Here is a 16,300-nt window from a genome sequence, read left to right as displayed (position 1 = left end):
TGCACTTCGCTGTTGAAGTACAAAAACCTGCACGTAAAGACTGCCCTTTGTAAGAGCCTGGGCCACGTGATGGCATCAGAAATCACTGCAGGCTTCAGGAGACAAAACAGAGCAAGGAATATGATCGCATTCTTAAATCACTGCAAAGATAGATACTCCTTCACTTAGTCGTAGTTAGGGGAAATAATACCACTCCGTTATGGAAAACTTTTAGAGAAGCGGCTCTAAGCCAGCATGTTACTAGAGTGCAAATTCCTGGGTGTTTTTAGAATATATTACAAGAGCTAATTACTTGTTGTTAAACTTTTCAGGGCTAAGCAGGAGCATGTAGCACAGAAAAGCAACTGTAACAAAAAGGTTACCTTATTTCTAGCAAGATTACACAGCACAGACTCAGGTAGACTACTGCATGTTTATTGATAAACAGCATTTCCTTTCTGAAAACAGAGGTTTTTTGTTTTAAATTAACGTGATAGAAGTACACAAGCCTTTGTGGACTCTTAAGACAATTCACACAGGCGCTTTCGGCGAGGAAACCATACTCCAGACTACAGGAATGGAACTCGAGCGCAGAGTCCCCACTTTCTTTGTTCAGCTTACCGGGTGTTCACCTGCAAAGAAGAGTTCACACAATCAGGCAGAAGAAATCCACAGGATACGTAACAATTATTTCTCTGCTTAAAGATCCTGGTTTTTTAGTCACTTTAACTCCTTATTTTATAACGCATGTTGTTTTGTTCCAACTGCAGTTATTAGAAGGCCAAATGGTCTTAAGTAGCATGTAAACTGAGAACACTACACAGTAACTGTATTTTGAAGCACAGCCAATTAGATGACAGTAACTATCCTGGTGCTTGTGAAAAAAAGATTAACACGATGCAAACACTACTCACCACATCATCAATCTTAAGAATACTGCGCACAGTTTCTGTTGCAAGAGTCAAAGCACTCAGAGACACTAGCAGCGGCTGGACAACCAACTCCTCCAAGATGTTGGAAATGCCACCCTATGAGAACAAGTAGGTTTCACTTTGTGCAAGTCAGACTACAGTTAGATTTAGCAAGTTTTCCTTCGGAATCCCGAGAAGGGCAGTCAACTCTAAACTGGACTATCGCAGGGCTTGTACTCTTCCATGCTCAACAGGAATATCATGGTCGCATCTTCTCCCCCCAAGCACTTGACATATCCAGTCAAAATTAGCCAAGAGAAAAGATAAACATGGTTATGCCAGCTTAAACCTGGTGACAATTTAAGAGAACCTAGCCCACTGTGCTACTTGTAACATACGAGCACCTTCCACTGCAGGTAATACTGACGGATCATTCTAAATGGATCTATTTTTGTAGCTGAAATAACGTTTTTGAAGAGATACAGGAAGTTTCTTGTCCTGTGGGTATGGCATTTAAATATCGGCTATTATCAATACTCAGATTAAGCTGTTCAAGCCTCAGAGAACAAGCTATAATCTACCTCAGCGCTAATTTTAGGGAAAATACCACTATGAGACAAACTTGCCCTCTCCTTAGTTTAGCCCTAGTGCTAAGCACTTTCCTTCTAATGCCCAAGTATTTTTTTAAGTTATGCTGTGCATATACAATTCCTCGTTACCTTTCTGACATTAATGCCAGCTGTTTTCTCTCCTTGAGCATGTCTGTTTCTCAGCTCTGTTACCGTTGAAATAGGATTGAGACCTGCGTTTTCAGCCAGCGTCGATGGTATGACTTCCAGTGCGTCTCCGTACGCACGGACGCAGTACGAGTCCATACCCCTCAACGTGCGAGCATACTCGTTCAAGCGCAGCGCCAACTCTATCTCCGGTGCTCCGCCTCCTGCAATTAAAGCTCTGAGGACAGAAATTAAAAATCAAACCTCATTTTACATAAGCGCATAAATGATTAGCTTTCTGTATTATTAGTATAATAAATTACTCTAACCAATCTCAGACGTTACCTTTTCTTAACTAAGCATCTTATGACACATAGGGCATCATGAATTGAACGCTCAGCTTCTTCTAGGACGAGTTTGTTGGATCCACGTACCACGATGGTTACAGTTTTTCCAGGGTTTGTGCAGCCCGTAATCTAAAACATAAAACCAAACGCTAAGACTGAAAAAAAAGGGTCTGGACAAAAAGAGACTTCAGCTGGTATTTGCAAGTTCTAGAACAGTACTGACGTCTGGCTAAGCAAAACCACTACGCTTCCCAAGTCAGTGGCTACTCCGGGATTTGAAGTAGGTACTTCAATGTAGTAACTTCCGTAGTAAAAAACATTAAAGTTAGCAATTGTTATTGAAATAACTGGCAGATGCTAAGTAGGTATTAACATTCTGTCACTCACTCACCTTTATTAGTTTCCCAGAACCGTTCAAGTTGACCTCCTCTGCCAGCTCAGCAGACCCCAGCATATCAGGAGTAAACTGGTCGATATGAGCAACAGGCTTAGTTCCAATTGTCTGAAAAAATAATGGGGGGGAAAAAAAAAATCAGCCAGAACCTGAAGTGCAGAGTCAGCAAGTATACTGCATGATGTTCTTCTGCACATTACAGTAAAATGCAGTCAGGACTATGGCTTTTACATCTGTCCCGAATCTTTCTAGAAATGTGACTGCTCAACAGAACAGGAACATTTTTTAGGGAAACGCCTGAACTTACATTATAGTCAGAACATGAGACTTGTGAAAGTGTCATCATAAACTGGCACTGGCTGGGTACGTAGTTTTGGGGTAGACTTTAAACACCGCTGCCACTTTAGCAGCCATTTATATAACTCACTTTACCTTACATATAAACTCAATGTCATCTCTTTCAATGTCTTTAACCACCATGATCTTCATTTTGTTCAGAAAATGGAGAGCTAGGTCACTAAGAGCATCCCTAAAAACAAGAGGGAAGCAGTCAGTCCACAGTGCTATTTTAGTAACCGGGTCATAGTAGCCAGTTGCATGCTTCTTACCAGCAGTGCCGAAATTCTTCAGACTACAAGGCAGGGATGTCATTACGCTCAAAATATAGACAACACTAGTGCTTTCTAAAGGTACGGTCATTGCTACAGCCAGGCTGACACGCTGACGAGTGTGACTGTTAGTATCTGGCTTCAGTTTTTCAGGTATTCCAAACAATTCCAATTGTTCCCCCAAACACACACCGTAAGCCAATACATCGGTATTAACGTACCGCAGAATAGACTTCTGAATCAGCAGCACGTTGCATCCAGCCTTCTTAATTTGCTTAACTAAATTTAGAATATAGGCTCTCTCTTCACGCAGTACTCTGTCCATTTGAGCATAATCAGAAACAACTATTTGGTTGTCCATCTATTTAAAAAAAAAAAAAAAAAAAAAAAAGAAGAAAGAGAAAAGCAAGTATTAGGAACAACTGCTGACTTTAAAAGCAAGTGCCAAGATGCTCCACATTCTTTAACTTAGGAGCCTGTGATTTAAAGCAAATAAGCAAGACGTTAAAATATGTCGTCTTAGAGATTGTTTAAATGATGAGAAATACTGGACTTTTGAACTATTTTCCTTCTTATACCAACTATAAGTTCTTTAAGAGTTATGAGTATCCATGCATTACCCAGCAAGCCTTCATTATAGCTGTGGAACAGAGCTGACATCGCATCTTAAAAAAATGTGTTTTCATTACCTTTGCATCTCCCAAGTACTACAGCAAAAGGTTTCGCTCTAGTCATAGTTCAACTTACATCTGTCTTTGGAGCAGACAAGCAGAACTGAATGAGGCCAATTTTGGCTTTTTCCACTCTGGTTACACCAGTATTGGCCACCTTCTGAGTCAGGACTAGTCCTTCAACCAGTTCACAATCATCAATTGTGCCTCTGGAAACAAAAACAATCCATGACTCCAGCACTTTGGGAAGCTGATTTCACAGAGACAAAATTCATCTAGTTACAAATCGTTTCTTACCCCAACTTCTTAACGATTTTAATGTCTCTGAGGTCCACGCTACTAGCTGTAGTGGGGTCAATCACCTTCATCACTGCGTCCACACTCATTGGAGAAAGTAAACTCGAATACTGACACACAACCTAAAGGATTTAATGGTAAAGGAAAAAAAAAAGGTAAGATATTTATGATAAATAGTAATTTGAAAATAATATTGTCATTTTATTTCAGCATTTGATGTCCGCATTTTGAAACAAAGCTCATTTTCCCTCCCTGTCGATCAACCAGATGTCTTAACACGGTATCTTCTTAACGGCTACTCCATTTAAATGAAAGAGCAGCTACGTTGGTGGGAAAACCTATGCTTAGGGACTTACGGAAGGAACTTGAATTTCTCTTCCTTAGACTCTTAAAACGAGAGCTTCCCAGATTATTCTCCTGGAAGGGAAACTAGCATACCTGTCCAGATTTCGATGCTGTTTTAGGAGTTTCTGCCACGTGAACAAGAACTGCCTACACAAGAAGTTGGCAAAAGGTCTCAGTATCCCACCTGATTCTGTTGCTGTTTTCAGTCGAAGCTTGTTTATTTTACACTTACAGTTAACAACATCGAAGCTCGCTAAATATTTCAGACTGAAATTCAGTTTGAGTGCTTCAATTTAATCTCAATCAACCATGGCTTTCTGAGAAGTCAGTCTAAGAGAAGGTAGCCAATGTCTGAAAACCAACTAGATTCATGATCTGCAGGCTAGTCTTAACAAGCGAACGGTAGCGCGGTCTGGGAAGAGCTGAAGGCTCAGCTGGTCTGGAGGTATCAAGTTCAAATATCAGTCATACCTTTGAATTCAGCGAAGTCGTTGCACTATTTAGCAAGGTTTCTCTGTCACTCAGTTCAACTGGCTGCGCCATGTTGGTCAGTACTTCAATTCCTTTATCCAAAGCTTTCTGGAATGACTCTGAAATGATGGTAGGGTGAATTCCTGTGGATAGTATAAAAAGGCTGTTAGACAGTCATGCTTTCAAACCAATGGGTTTTTGTTGTTTTTTTCCTCACCTCTCTTTCCATTTTAAGATTAGAGAGAGACTCATGTCAGAATAAATGGAAGACATTTTAGCAAAATGTGTTCTTCAGGAGTAGATGACTTCCCTTACTACTTTCCATTGTTAAAGCTAAGGAAAAAAGCTACAAAGTTCCTAATAATTTGCCCTCACAGACAAGTACAGCACATTTCCCTGCAACCTCTGACACCCCAGAAACATACTTTCTCAAAGTTTTGTTTACCTTTGCCATTCTTAAAGCTGCCGCTGTTCAGGTAATACCTGTGAGGAGCCTGACAGTGATTTTATTTCAGATTTTCAAAGACTGGTTTCCCACAGCTGTGTACGAAGTTCCCCGATTTCTCTGGAGTGTGCGATATATCCTTTATCTTTTCAAAGCAGGCAGCTTATGGGCAAACGTTAGACAGGCATCTTCTAACTACCTCTTACGGCAGAGGACGCCAGGCTGCTGGTCCAGCAGTACCGGGAGAGGAAGTAAACGTAAGCGAACCGTTGGTAGGGGCCAGAAAGAGGACAACAAGCAAAATGGTGCATATCGAGATGAGGCAACTCTAAGTAAATCGCTATAAAGTCCAGATCCGAGACAGAAAAGAAGCCTGCAGGTCCAATCATCTTTGCTCTATTTCCAGTGCACGCAGAAGCCTAAGTGTTACCTGGGTGGACAGCTAAAAAAGCTCCTGAACTGCACGGAAGCAGACTACGAGAGAACGTCTTGAGCTAATGGAACAGAACCTACATCAACTATTGCGTTCTATAATTCACATCTTTTCCTGACCAGACTTTTCTCAAGGTCCCTGTACTGTAAGTAATGGGAGGTGATAAATCTGCCGAGTATAAAAACACCTGTAGAATCATGGGTTACAAATTTCATTTATACCTTGTTACACTCTTCTCTCTGTCCACCAGAGAAATACAAGTATAATCCAGGTGAGTTTTTACACGGCAACATTCATCACGTCATCTAGGCACTATTTCCTGTATCAGCAGTAATGCATTCAACTCAAAGTAAAAAGCTAAACAGGTTTTTAATCAAGAATGGGACACAAGGGAAACCTGAATGTGAAGACTCGAGTCACCTTTCACGTTTAAACTGGAAACAGCTACTTTAAGCTTCATTATACACAGGCAAGCGGATAGAGGACTTAACTATGTCCAGTCATGTTTTTATATTAAATATATATATATATTTTTTTTTACCTTTCTGAAGAAGTCTGGAACAGGCATCCAAAAGAGCTCCAGCAATGACAACAACAGATGTAGTGCCATCACCAGCTTCAATATCTTGTGCTTTTGACAGCTCTACCAACTAAACGACAAATTATGGCAAAAGTTTATACATAATGCTACTTAATTGCAAACACTGACAATTACAAAAAAAAGAGAGATTCAAGAATGCCGCACTACTGAAATCAACCTTAGTCTTAGGACCAATCACGCCTTTTCTCATTTGAAGTTGGTACCTTTTGCACCTTGCTTTCCATACTTGTACACCTATTTGGCAAAGTACAATTACTGTGAAAGAAATCACCTACAGAAGTCAGGAAGCTTTTCTCCCAAGCTTAAAACTGATCACACCCATCTGACAGGTCTACCTTTTCCTCTCCTGTAGGAGGGTCACAGGAGGCTCATTTCCATCTCTAACCACAGTCAAATCTACATTTAACTTCTCAAAAGACCAGGCTACTGCACCCTCAGACCACCTGACCGTAACGTAATTAATTCTCTTCTTTCATTCTTTCTGTCCTAGCAGTTTAGGACATCACTGACACTTCTTTCTTAGAGAAAGTGTCTAAGAAACTTTCTGAGAGAAGGTTTCGGCTAGATTCTTTTATGTCTTAAAACACGTCCAGAGCGATTATGCGTAAGGAATACCGGATAAGAAATAAGGACTCGGAACCCTTCAGCACATCTTACAATCAAAATAAATATTCCTGGAGCACACTGCACAAAGTTTCTTGCTCTATCACTAATGGGTAATGCTCCTCAAATCCACACGAAATGTTACTATGTCTTTTTGTCCCAGAAATTAAGCTCTAACACATATCATTGTTCGAGCAACGGAAAAAAAAATACTTACCATTTTGGCTGCAGGGTGCAGAACCTGCATTTGTTTCAGAATAGTAGCACCATCGTTAGTGATTGTCACATCTCCTTTAGCATCCTGAATCTGAGAAGGGGGAGAAGAAACATAGTTCTGGTCAGCAACTACAAATCTTTAATTTAATTTCATACTCAATGTAAAATATTTTTCCTGGCAAGGTTACTTCTCAACTGAGATGTGCACTGAGTTCACACTTTCCCTTACGTAAATGAAACTTGGAAAAGAATTCCAAGGCAAAAGATGGCATCCTATATAAAACACGTTGACTTTACAGTATCTCCAGTAAGCTCAATGTTTTAAAAACTTAAGGTTTACCATTTTATCCATTCCCTTTGGTCCAAGGCTTGTTCTAATTGCATCGGCAACAGCTAGAAAGAGAAAAACACACGTTTGCAAGTTGATCTGAAGAACTACAAGCCCTCACTCCATCATTCCAAGCACTTCTTCTGAAAAGAAAGCGTCTCCCGGTATTGAGCAGTCCCAGTTATTTTGCGAGCATCAAATCATCCTCAATAGCAAAACGATATAAAACGTTGCAACATCAGGACTGATCTCCATCGCTCCTTTTTTAAACAGTTAACATCCGATCACTTGATTGCAGCCATTTTAAAATTGACTAGTAACACAGAAATACGCCAAGTAATCCGAGCAAGGCTCGTCTCAAACCCCAACTGCAGCATCCCCCAGCACGCACCCCCCATCCCCGGGAGCTTCCTGCCATTAAAAATCACAAGAACACCTCCCGCTAATACAAAACCGACCTCGTATCGCCGGGGGGGGGGGGGGACAACGGGAACGTCCGCACCCGAACCCCGATACCACAGCAGGGCAATGAGGCCTCACAACGGGGAGAGAGCGAACCCGCGCCGCCCTCCTTCCCTCCCGGCCCGGGGCGGGAAGGGCCGCCGCTCCTCCAGGGCTGCCGGTGGGCCCGGCCCCGAGCGGCCCGCGGAGGCTGGTAGGGGGGAGGCCGGCGGCCGCCTCCCCTCAGCACAAAGCGGTCGCGGAGCGCTCCCGCCTCCCCCGCGCCTCACCTCACCTTTGCCGGCGGAGATGTTGCTGAAACGGATCTGGGAAGGCTTGTCCCGGTCCTGGTAGGTGCCCTTGGCCCGGTTCCCGGCCCCGCCGTGGGCTTTGGCCCCGGTGTTCTCCGGCATCGTCGCCCGCCGCCGATGGACACGGATGGGCCCCGCGGTAACGGCCGCCCCGCCGGGAATCTTCCAGAAGGCACCGCCGCCACCCGCAGGACGCGCCCGGGTCCTTCCGGCCGGCGCCAGGCGTGACGTTACGCAAGGGCTGTCCGCTCCGCGCCTGCGCCCTGGTAACTGAGAAGGAAATTCCCTGCCTGCCGGCGAACGGCACGGACAACTAAACGAACCCGCTGCCGCTTCTAGAATGAGCGGCGCGGGGTCCTCGGGAGGTTTCCCGCCCAGCGGGGCGGGGCGGGGCTCCCGGGGCGGTGCTGCGCCAATGGGGCGGCTGGTCCCGCCCCGCGCCGCCGCTGGGGGGCGTAGGGGCGCGGCCGGGGTGAGGCGTTGAGGCGAGGAGCGGGCGGGGGCGGCTCGTCCTGCGCTGTGGGTGAGAGCCCAGGGGCGGGCCGGGCCGGGCCGGGGGGCCCTCGGCCCGGGCGGCCTCTCCTCCGCCTGCCCCTCGGGGGGAGCCGGGGTACGGAGGCGCCGGCTCTGGGGAGCAGAGGGCTGGAGGGGTATGCGGGTTTCTTCACCTATGAAGCAGCGGGTGAAGGGGTCCGGCTGGCAAAGCGGCCTCTCTGAGGGAAGGCGTTTCCTGAGGACGTCTGGGGTTATGAGGAGGAATAACGTTCCCTGCACTGTGGCCGTGAGATCGCTCGGTTGGTCTTACCTGTCACTGCACAGCCTGTGTGAAACCCAGCTGCGCAGCTACCTTTGACGCGTTTGACAGGCGACTGTTTCAAAGTAATTAATACTAGTGCCACGTAAGCCACTAGTGGTGGATGGGAGTATGGCCGTTTTTCCTTCTGGTCTGACCCAGGGCTAGGCAGGCCTAATCTTTTGCCTTTATTTGTCCTGGTGTGGCACCTTGCAGTTTTTTTCCTGCTAAAACCAAGACCTGCTATGCCATCCCAGGTATTTTAGGTAGGTTTTGAGCACCAATTCGCTTATGTTTTGCAGAACCTCTTGCCAAAATGGATTTTAAGCAGCAGCTTTATCGCAAGTGAAGTTAGACAGACTTGGATTAGAGGAAAAGAACAGAAACAATGTATATTATCTTGTAACACCCTGATCTTCCCATGTGTCTGAGGGACTCGTATCTGCTTGTATCACCACGGTAAAAAGGTAGACTTTATTATCAATAAAAATAATGCTAGAGTTGAAAGATGGCTTATACCTCTTAGGATGATCTTGCCTTAACTACTGTATTGATATAACAAGATCCTGTGCGCTTGTCTTTTTGGGGATTTCTGAATAGCTAGTTAAATTATTTCCTTCACCTTGAACAGAACACAAACATCATACAGTTTAGATGCAAAGCACATAGTTGAATTCACATAGTGAATTAATTTTGTACTGTGTTCAAAGTAAGACACAGCAGCTCAAAAGAGCTCTGACGGAAAGAAAAATGCCCAAGTAATATCTAAACCATACAATTTTTACGGCATATTTCTTTCTGACTGGATGTGAGAAGTCAGTATTTATAACATGGCCGTGCCAGTAAAGTGCTCCCGTGTAGAGACAGTTGTACAGGAGATGTGTCCCTGCACTAGTGAGGTGCTGCTGATGTAAGACAGCACGTTGCAAGAAACGGGCAAAGGATGTGAGCTCTTGAGCTTGTTTTCCCATTCCAAGTACCTGCATCTATATCAGGAGCTCATTGCAAGTGAAACATGTCCTCATGGTGAGCAATTTTCTAGTGCCAGCAACAGCTTTGTATGGCGATACATAAAAATCAAGCATTTGGACAGTTCTGTTGTCAGAAAAAAACTAGGAAAAAAGACTCCATAGTCACATGATTTCATCATCTCTCAACCATTTTTAACAGTTGCTTTTGGATTTGTTTCGCTGGATTTATGCACCATTGAAGCATAGATAACTGCTCTTTGTCTGTTGGAGACTGTTTATAGAGAGAAGGTTTTGGAATTGAAAGGTCTTTGCCTTTTTATATTCAATTTTTAATGGGCAGAGAAGAAAACAGTGTTAAGTATAAAGGTAGAGATACGTCCAGTCATAGACAGGGGAATTGACCTGGATTTATATCACCTTCAAAATCATCAGAAACACATCCTAAATGACGGAGATCATGGGGACGCTGATTTTGAAGTACATCAAGCAGCGATAGCAACAGTACTAAATCCTGAACATTTAACACTAATGCAATGTTAAAGCTAGAATCAGTATAGAGCCAAACTTTTAAAAGAGCTGTTGAGGTATGTTTAGGTTGTTGTAGCTGGCCACCTTCTTATTGCCTCAGGTTGGAGTTTGTTGTGGTATCATAGAAGGTTCCTGGTTTCTCCTGGATGTATATAATAAGTGGTATAGCTACATTTAAGGGTATTATGTAAATTTGGGCAGTGGTAGATGTCGCTTCTCTGGTGTTGAACTGGGCTTTGGGTTTGGTTATGCCAGAGAGTGGCACAAAGGGCCTGGTTTTCTGGCAGGAAAACACAGATCGGGTGCTATTGCCATCAGTGAGCACGAGCTGCTCAATGCTGCACTAGGGTTAGGAGCAAGGTTTTTTCAGGATTTTGAAGGAAATGAAGGTTAGAACTGATGCTGTCACAGCCACCTTATTACACATAGCTCTGTGTCTGGCAAAAACAGCCCCTCTAGTGTTAAGAATCATTTGGGGTTGGAGTTTGTTCCATTGCTGGGTGGAGAGCCTGGATTTTTACTTGCTACGTAACAAGCTGCTGAGCTAAGTTTAGGGCTGCTGTGGTTAGCGACTACTTTCTTACTAGTAATTTTGGTCTGGCGGGGTTGCTTTGCTAGAGCTGGGCTTCAGGGCAGAGTTAGGATTAAAGGTTTTGTAAGCGTTAGTCTGTGCGATCAGGTTTGCACTGGATGTAAAAGGAGTTGTCTGGCTAATTTAAAGGTTTGATCTTACGTTATTGCAGGTTTTAAGGTGTCACTGGGTGGAGACTGACCCAGAGCCTGCATTGTGTTTTATTACTTGTTTTGTGTCTGCTATCTGTAATTTAGATGAGCAGATAGGTAGGGCTATCAAGCTGTTGAGTTTTGTTTAGGGCTTTGGCTACTAGATAGAGATTATTTTTTTCTTTTTACTAGTGCGTATTTAGGGGCAGCCTGATGGTTAGGCTTCCTCCTGCAACGTCCCATTGACCTGCGTGTCGGTTGTTAACGTTGATCCAGGCAGAGAGTTGTGGAGAGACATTTCTTAGGTATTCTTAATTTGGTGTTGCTTGTGGGAGAGTTATCTGAGATGGCTTAACATCAGTCAGACTTGCTGTTGAAGTTCAACTTCATGTCAGGGTGAAGGTTGAGGTTTCAGACAGCAGACCCAAAGGACCAAATTTGTTGTTAGGTCATGTTTAGAGCCAGCACTCACAGAAGCCTTCCAGACTTGTTTTAGAGCCGAGTTTAGACTCGGAGTTGCCTGCACATTATATTGTTTTTCTTACCCTCTTATTATCATTTCTGGCTGTCCTGACCTTTTCCAGCATTTCCAAGGAGCAGTGAGACGATAACAAATCATACAGAAAACACCCACACACACAATCCTGGAGTTGTAATATTTTTTTTTAGCTTAGTTTCTTGAAAAAATGAGATTTGTGTGCTTAGTACTCTGTCCTTCAAACAGGACTTGGACCTATAGCCAATTTTGACTAACTGTGGTAGAAACTCTGCGATTTTTGGCGTTGTGTTAATAGGCAGCTGCACAGAGAAGAGAGATTTTTAGTTAAAGGCACACTGAGACAGAGCTCAGTCCTTCTGGGATGTTCATCAGTGGCACGATGTTTCTGTAGCTTTCAAAGTTTTATTTTACTCAGGCAGAGGCAATGAACCGCTATCACCGTGAAACTTTTTTGATAGTCGCTGTTGTATAAGGTGCTTGTGATTCTGGACAGATCACGTCACCTCTCTGTGTCTCGATTTTTTGCTTCCCCAACTATTTCTAGTCTGGTGCAGTTAGACGATAAACTTTTTTACTAGCTCTTTGTGCAGCATCTTGTCAAATGGAGTCCTAATATCAAGTGGACCTTGTTAGTTCTTCTGCAATATGAACAACATGAACAACCTTCACAGCATAAATATCGTCAGAGAACACCTAATCGTGTGATTAGGACAAAATGGGGCTTCTGGGAATATTTACAAGGTGAAAAATGCCTGGGATGTGTATCTTTATTACTTCCTGCGCTTATGTCAGATTGGATATGAACGTTAGTCTCATGTAGTGTCTTTTTTTCTTTTTTCCTGGAGATAACTTGCCGAGTATTCTCAAGGCAGTAGTGATGACAGCATAACGAATGATTGCCAAAGAGAGGGTGACATCATTTCACCTAATGGCCTGAGATAAGTTCCAAAGTACCATTACTTAATCATGCTCTGATAAGAGCGAGTAGCTTCTAAACATTTAATAACTGCAATACTCATGCCTTCCCAGCACAAAATATTTTGCGCAGCAAGTAGATTTTCATTTCTCAAAGAAGAAGAAAGTCTCTACTTAGTGCTGAGCGTGTGATTTTTTTCACTTCTATCTGGAGTTTCATCCCAGAAGTTGTCACTCCTGGTGTCTGAGCGCTGTGCCCTGGTTAGAGCCCTGCAGGAGCTGCCAGCCCTGTGCCCGCCTGCACGGCTGGGATAGCTGCATCGCTGCTTCCACCTTCTGGAGGAGACAGTGAATGAGGGATCCTGGTTTTTATGGATTTTTCTTGGGATTCTTTTACTTGTTTTCTTTTTATTTGCTTTGGTTCTCTCCTGCTCTGGGTGTATCCAATGGACTGTGTATTGTGAAGACTTTTTGTTCCTTTTCTCACGTTCCCTCCATTTCTTGTTAATATTTCCTGATTTTTTTTCTCCCTTACGTTCCTTTAAAAAAATACATAATCTGAGAGTCATGATAAGCAGTTGAAAAGGCTGCTCACCCATTAAAGGAGGTAGCAAAAATGAGGATATATACTGTGATAGTATGTCGGGAAATACACAAAGTGCCATACAACTATTATCTTCTTACATGTACTAGTAGGTAATGTCATCCAGCACTGAAGTGTGAGGATTAGGTAGGAGCACAAAATACAATGCCGCGTTGTGGTTTGGAAGAGAAGAAAAATACCCTATTTATGGTGATTTTGTTCTGCTAAGACACTAGGGTAAACATTGCTAATCCTGTGAAGAATTTGCTATCAGGTATTCCTACAGATTCAGATCTTTTTTTTGAAGACTGTACTTTAAAGGTAGCTACATTGTCAAAGTGCTCTTAAAAACATGTTGTGGCTTGGGAAATGTCAGCTTGAAGTTACAGGTTGGTCAACTCCAGCAGTGAAAATGGAGATGATTTATTTCATGCTTTCTTGGCAGCCCCTGACTCTTCAGAGGTGCTATAGCTGGGGCATACAAAACCCTACATTTTGCATACAGGCAGTTCAATTTTATGTGTCAGTGGGCCCAGCGCACCGATCTGCTCGTGTACCGAGTAACCAGATGCTGCAGAGACACTGTGTCTGGCTGGACATACCGCACAGGTACTACGGAATGGCTCTGCGCGTGGCCCGGCTGCCTGCCCAGGGCTATACGAGTTGCCACTGTGCCCTGGACCTACAAAATCCATAAGCGTCGGTTGAATCATCAGTGTCTTTTGAAGCAGATTGAGTTGCTTAGAAGATCCCCATCCAATTATTGTAATATTCCACAGTAATATTATATGCAAAATGAAATTCAAGATATCAAATAACGTAAACATACTTAACTGTTACTGATCTTTATCTGTGCTGAATCAAAAAAACAACCGATTCTTGCCTTTTTTTTCTGTAAGTGCAATGAATATGATCTGATCTCTGTTTCCAAAACCCTCAATATTTAGAAAATCTTATTGCACTTGTAGACTAATTTACCAGTTCTGGTTTTCTCAGACAGTAATTCCCCCTCCTTGCTCTTAAGAGATTGACAGTTTCATTTACATTTATTCTTCCCAGTGTCAAGTTGGCAGAGAACCTCCTGGTCGTAAGGCTACAAAAAGTATTAGAGCCAGGGACAGATAAGCTGCTGAGTAACAGTCTATGGGACTGGGACTGTTGCTACTGTTAATTCTTAGCACTTCTGCTTTCTTTCCCTTCAAATGTTAATAGGTCAGGATACCCAGATGCCCACAGGCAGGCACATGGGTGGTGTAAGTTAGTGAGGTTGGTCTGTAGGGTGCAGGCTGAAGTTCTTTGGTGAAAGAATGAGTATTTCCATGCGGGTTAATACCTGGGGAGATGATTCCATCCTCTCCCTCTAGATGACAGCAGAACATCAGCCTTGCTGTAAGGGATTGTTTCCTGAATGTATTTCAAAAGAATATTGTTATTTGTTGTCCTGCTTGATAACTTTTTAAAGAGGTTGGAATTACTGTTGTAATATATTGCCCTGCTTCAGAACAAACTCTGCATATTTTGGAAAGCTGATAAAAAGAAAAAGCACCAGGAGTTTAAACATGTTCTTTTATGAATATCTGTTTCCGCAAACGGGAAACATGTTCGCACCTGTGATAAATATCTCTGTATTTCACAGGTAAAGTGCGAATCTGATGCTTCTTGACAAGCAAGATCCTGAACCCTCAGAGGCATCCTCGTTTCTAACACCACATGAATGCATTTTTCTGGAGACCACTGCGGAGGAGTACATCTTGTGCCAGTACAGTGCTTGATGAATGAGCATGGTGGTTTGATTTTTGCATCCTTCCACGAAGAGGCTGATAAAGCCAGTGGTATGATGTGAGCTCCCTGCCTTTGGCTGCATCGTCTCCCAGCTGGCCCGTTAAATGCCTCTCAAGCCTGTGGCCAGGGACAACTCTGAAAAGCAGGCTCCCTTCTGTCACCAAGGTGGATCAGGCTGAAGCACCTCGTCCTGCTGCTCTGCGCTTTCCCACCCACCCGCTTCTGCTGCCGAGGACAGGGCTCTTGGTGACTGCTTCTCTAAATGGCATTTGTTGCACCAAATACAAGGCGGTCCCTCTCTGTTCCCTTGCAGCCAGCAAGGCATTTGCCTGCGTGGGTTCTGGCCCTTGGAGAGCTGCTTTTTTTTCTGTATGGAGGCCTTTTCAGGGATCAGCTCCTTTTCCCAGAGTGTTTCTGCTTCCTGGGAGACTCCATGAGACTCAGTGACTGATTTTTGAATGCTGAGCTAGGAGACAGAGCAGCATGCACCTCTGCCATGACACCCAGGGGATGCACCCACGTGCACTGTTGGCTATTTTGGACTTCCTTTGCTTGAACTTGGTTCTATAGAAAGAAGAAAAACATTGACAAGTGAATGGAGAGGGTTCTTAGGAATGCAGATTTCTTCTTAGGAAGAAAAGCCAGAAAAAAAATTACACAAGCTCTTCAAAAAACATATTTAAATGCTCTCTGCGCTTCCCCCAGGTGATCTTCCTTCCTCTCACAGAGAAACGGGACAAGTTGAACTGTGAAACAGTAAGTGGATTATTAGTTATATTTTTTTTTAATGGGTTGGCTTTTGTTAACTTTTAAAATTCTTTCAGAGATGTTTGGGTATCCCAGTCACGCTGCCAAAGGTTTATGTCTTTGGAGTTGGAGGTACAAACAGGAATTGCTGTTGGGTGCAAACAGGAAGAGGGGGAGGAACAACCAGGCGGAGCAGAACTGGGCAAGTTTCTAACATGGCTTTACGCATGGGTGGGAACGTTTCCGTTTAGCTCCCTGGTTGCTCTCCTCACTGCCCCAGTCCCAAGCAGCACTATGAGAGCCGGCTCCGCTGCTTGTGTCGATCCACAGTAATGAAAATACAGGAAACATCCAAACTGGTTATTAGTTGTGTTTACAAGAATGACAGCTCTGGGTTTTGAGGTTGGGGAATGGGGATGACATTCATTTTTTTCTGCAGTTATACTTGGATTATGTAGAAGCCAGAAAATGGGCTTCAAGGTAACTTTACCCTATTGATTCAAATATTGCTTGCTTTTGGGGGTTTACTTTCTAAATTGGTAGGTGCAGCTACAATAAAAAATCTAGAAGGGATAATGTGGTGATTCAGTTTTTCGAGAAGTATACATTGGCTTTAAGAACTAGCAATAGGCAGTGCTTTCA

General features: G+C 43.5%; 1 protein-coding gene across 2 annotated transcripts; it reads right to left on the bottom strand.

Moving 5' to 3' along the window:
• Window positions 1-398: 398 nt before the first annotated feature.
• On the bottom strand, window positions 399-8,495 carry CCT4 (chaperonin containing TCP1 subunit 4). Of its 2 annotated transcripts, none has more exons than XR_012673252.1 (14): window positions 8,102-8,339; window positions 7,378-7,430; window positions 7,039-7,128; window positions 6,159-6,267; window positions 4,740-4,882; window positions 3,924-4,045; window positions 3,703-3,835; window positions 3,177-3,316; window positions 2,780-2,876; window positions 2,345-2,455; window positions 1,952-2,082; window positions 1,610-1,844; window positions 894-1,177; window positions 399-611 (listed from the first exon to the last, which is right to left on the bottom strand). XR_012673252.1 is itself a non-coding variant. In XM_075147736.1 (14 exons), the coding sequence occupies exons 1-14, from the start codon at window positions 8,217-8,219 to the stop codon at window positions 597-599; spliced, it is 1,611 nt and encodes a 536-aa protein (XP_075003837.1). In that variant the 5' UTR covers window positions 8,220-8,495; the 3' UTR covers window positions 399-596. The 2 variants fall into 2 exon arrangements, 1 of the variants encoding a protein (XP_075003837.1); XM_075147736.1 differs by having other exon boundaries at window positions 894-1,007; window positions 8,102-8,495.
• Window positions 8,496-16,300: the final 7,805 nt, after the last annotated feature.

This window comes from Calonectris borealis, chromosome 3 (assembly GCF_964195595.1).
Source record: "Calonectris borealis chromosome 3, bCalBor7.hap1.2, whole genome shotgun sequence".
NCBI classification, from domain to species: domain Eukaryota; kingdom Metazoa; phylum Chordata; class Aves; order Procellariiformes; family Procellariidae; genus Calonectris; species Calonectris borealis.
The sequence above is the reverse complement of the archived record's forward strand: the minus strand, read 5'-3'. Positions and strand labels throughout refer to the sequence as shown.

Coding starts and splice junctions, on each gene's coding strand:
- CCT4 (XM_075147736.1), bottom strand. CDS start 8,219: ATGCCGGAGAACACCGGGGCCAAAGCCCACGGCGGGGCCGGGAACCGG. Junction 4,046..4,739: donor CGACTTCGCTGAATTCAAAG/GTATGACTGATA, acceptor TAAATCCTTTAG/GTTGTGTGTCAGTATTCGAG. Junction 2,456..2,779: donor ACATTGAGTTTATATGTAAG/GTAAAGTGAGTT, acceptor TTATTTTTTCAG/ACAATTGGAACTAAGCCTGT.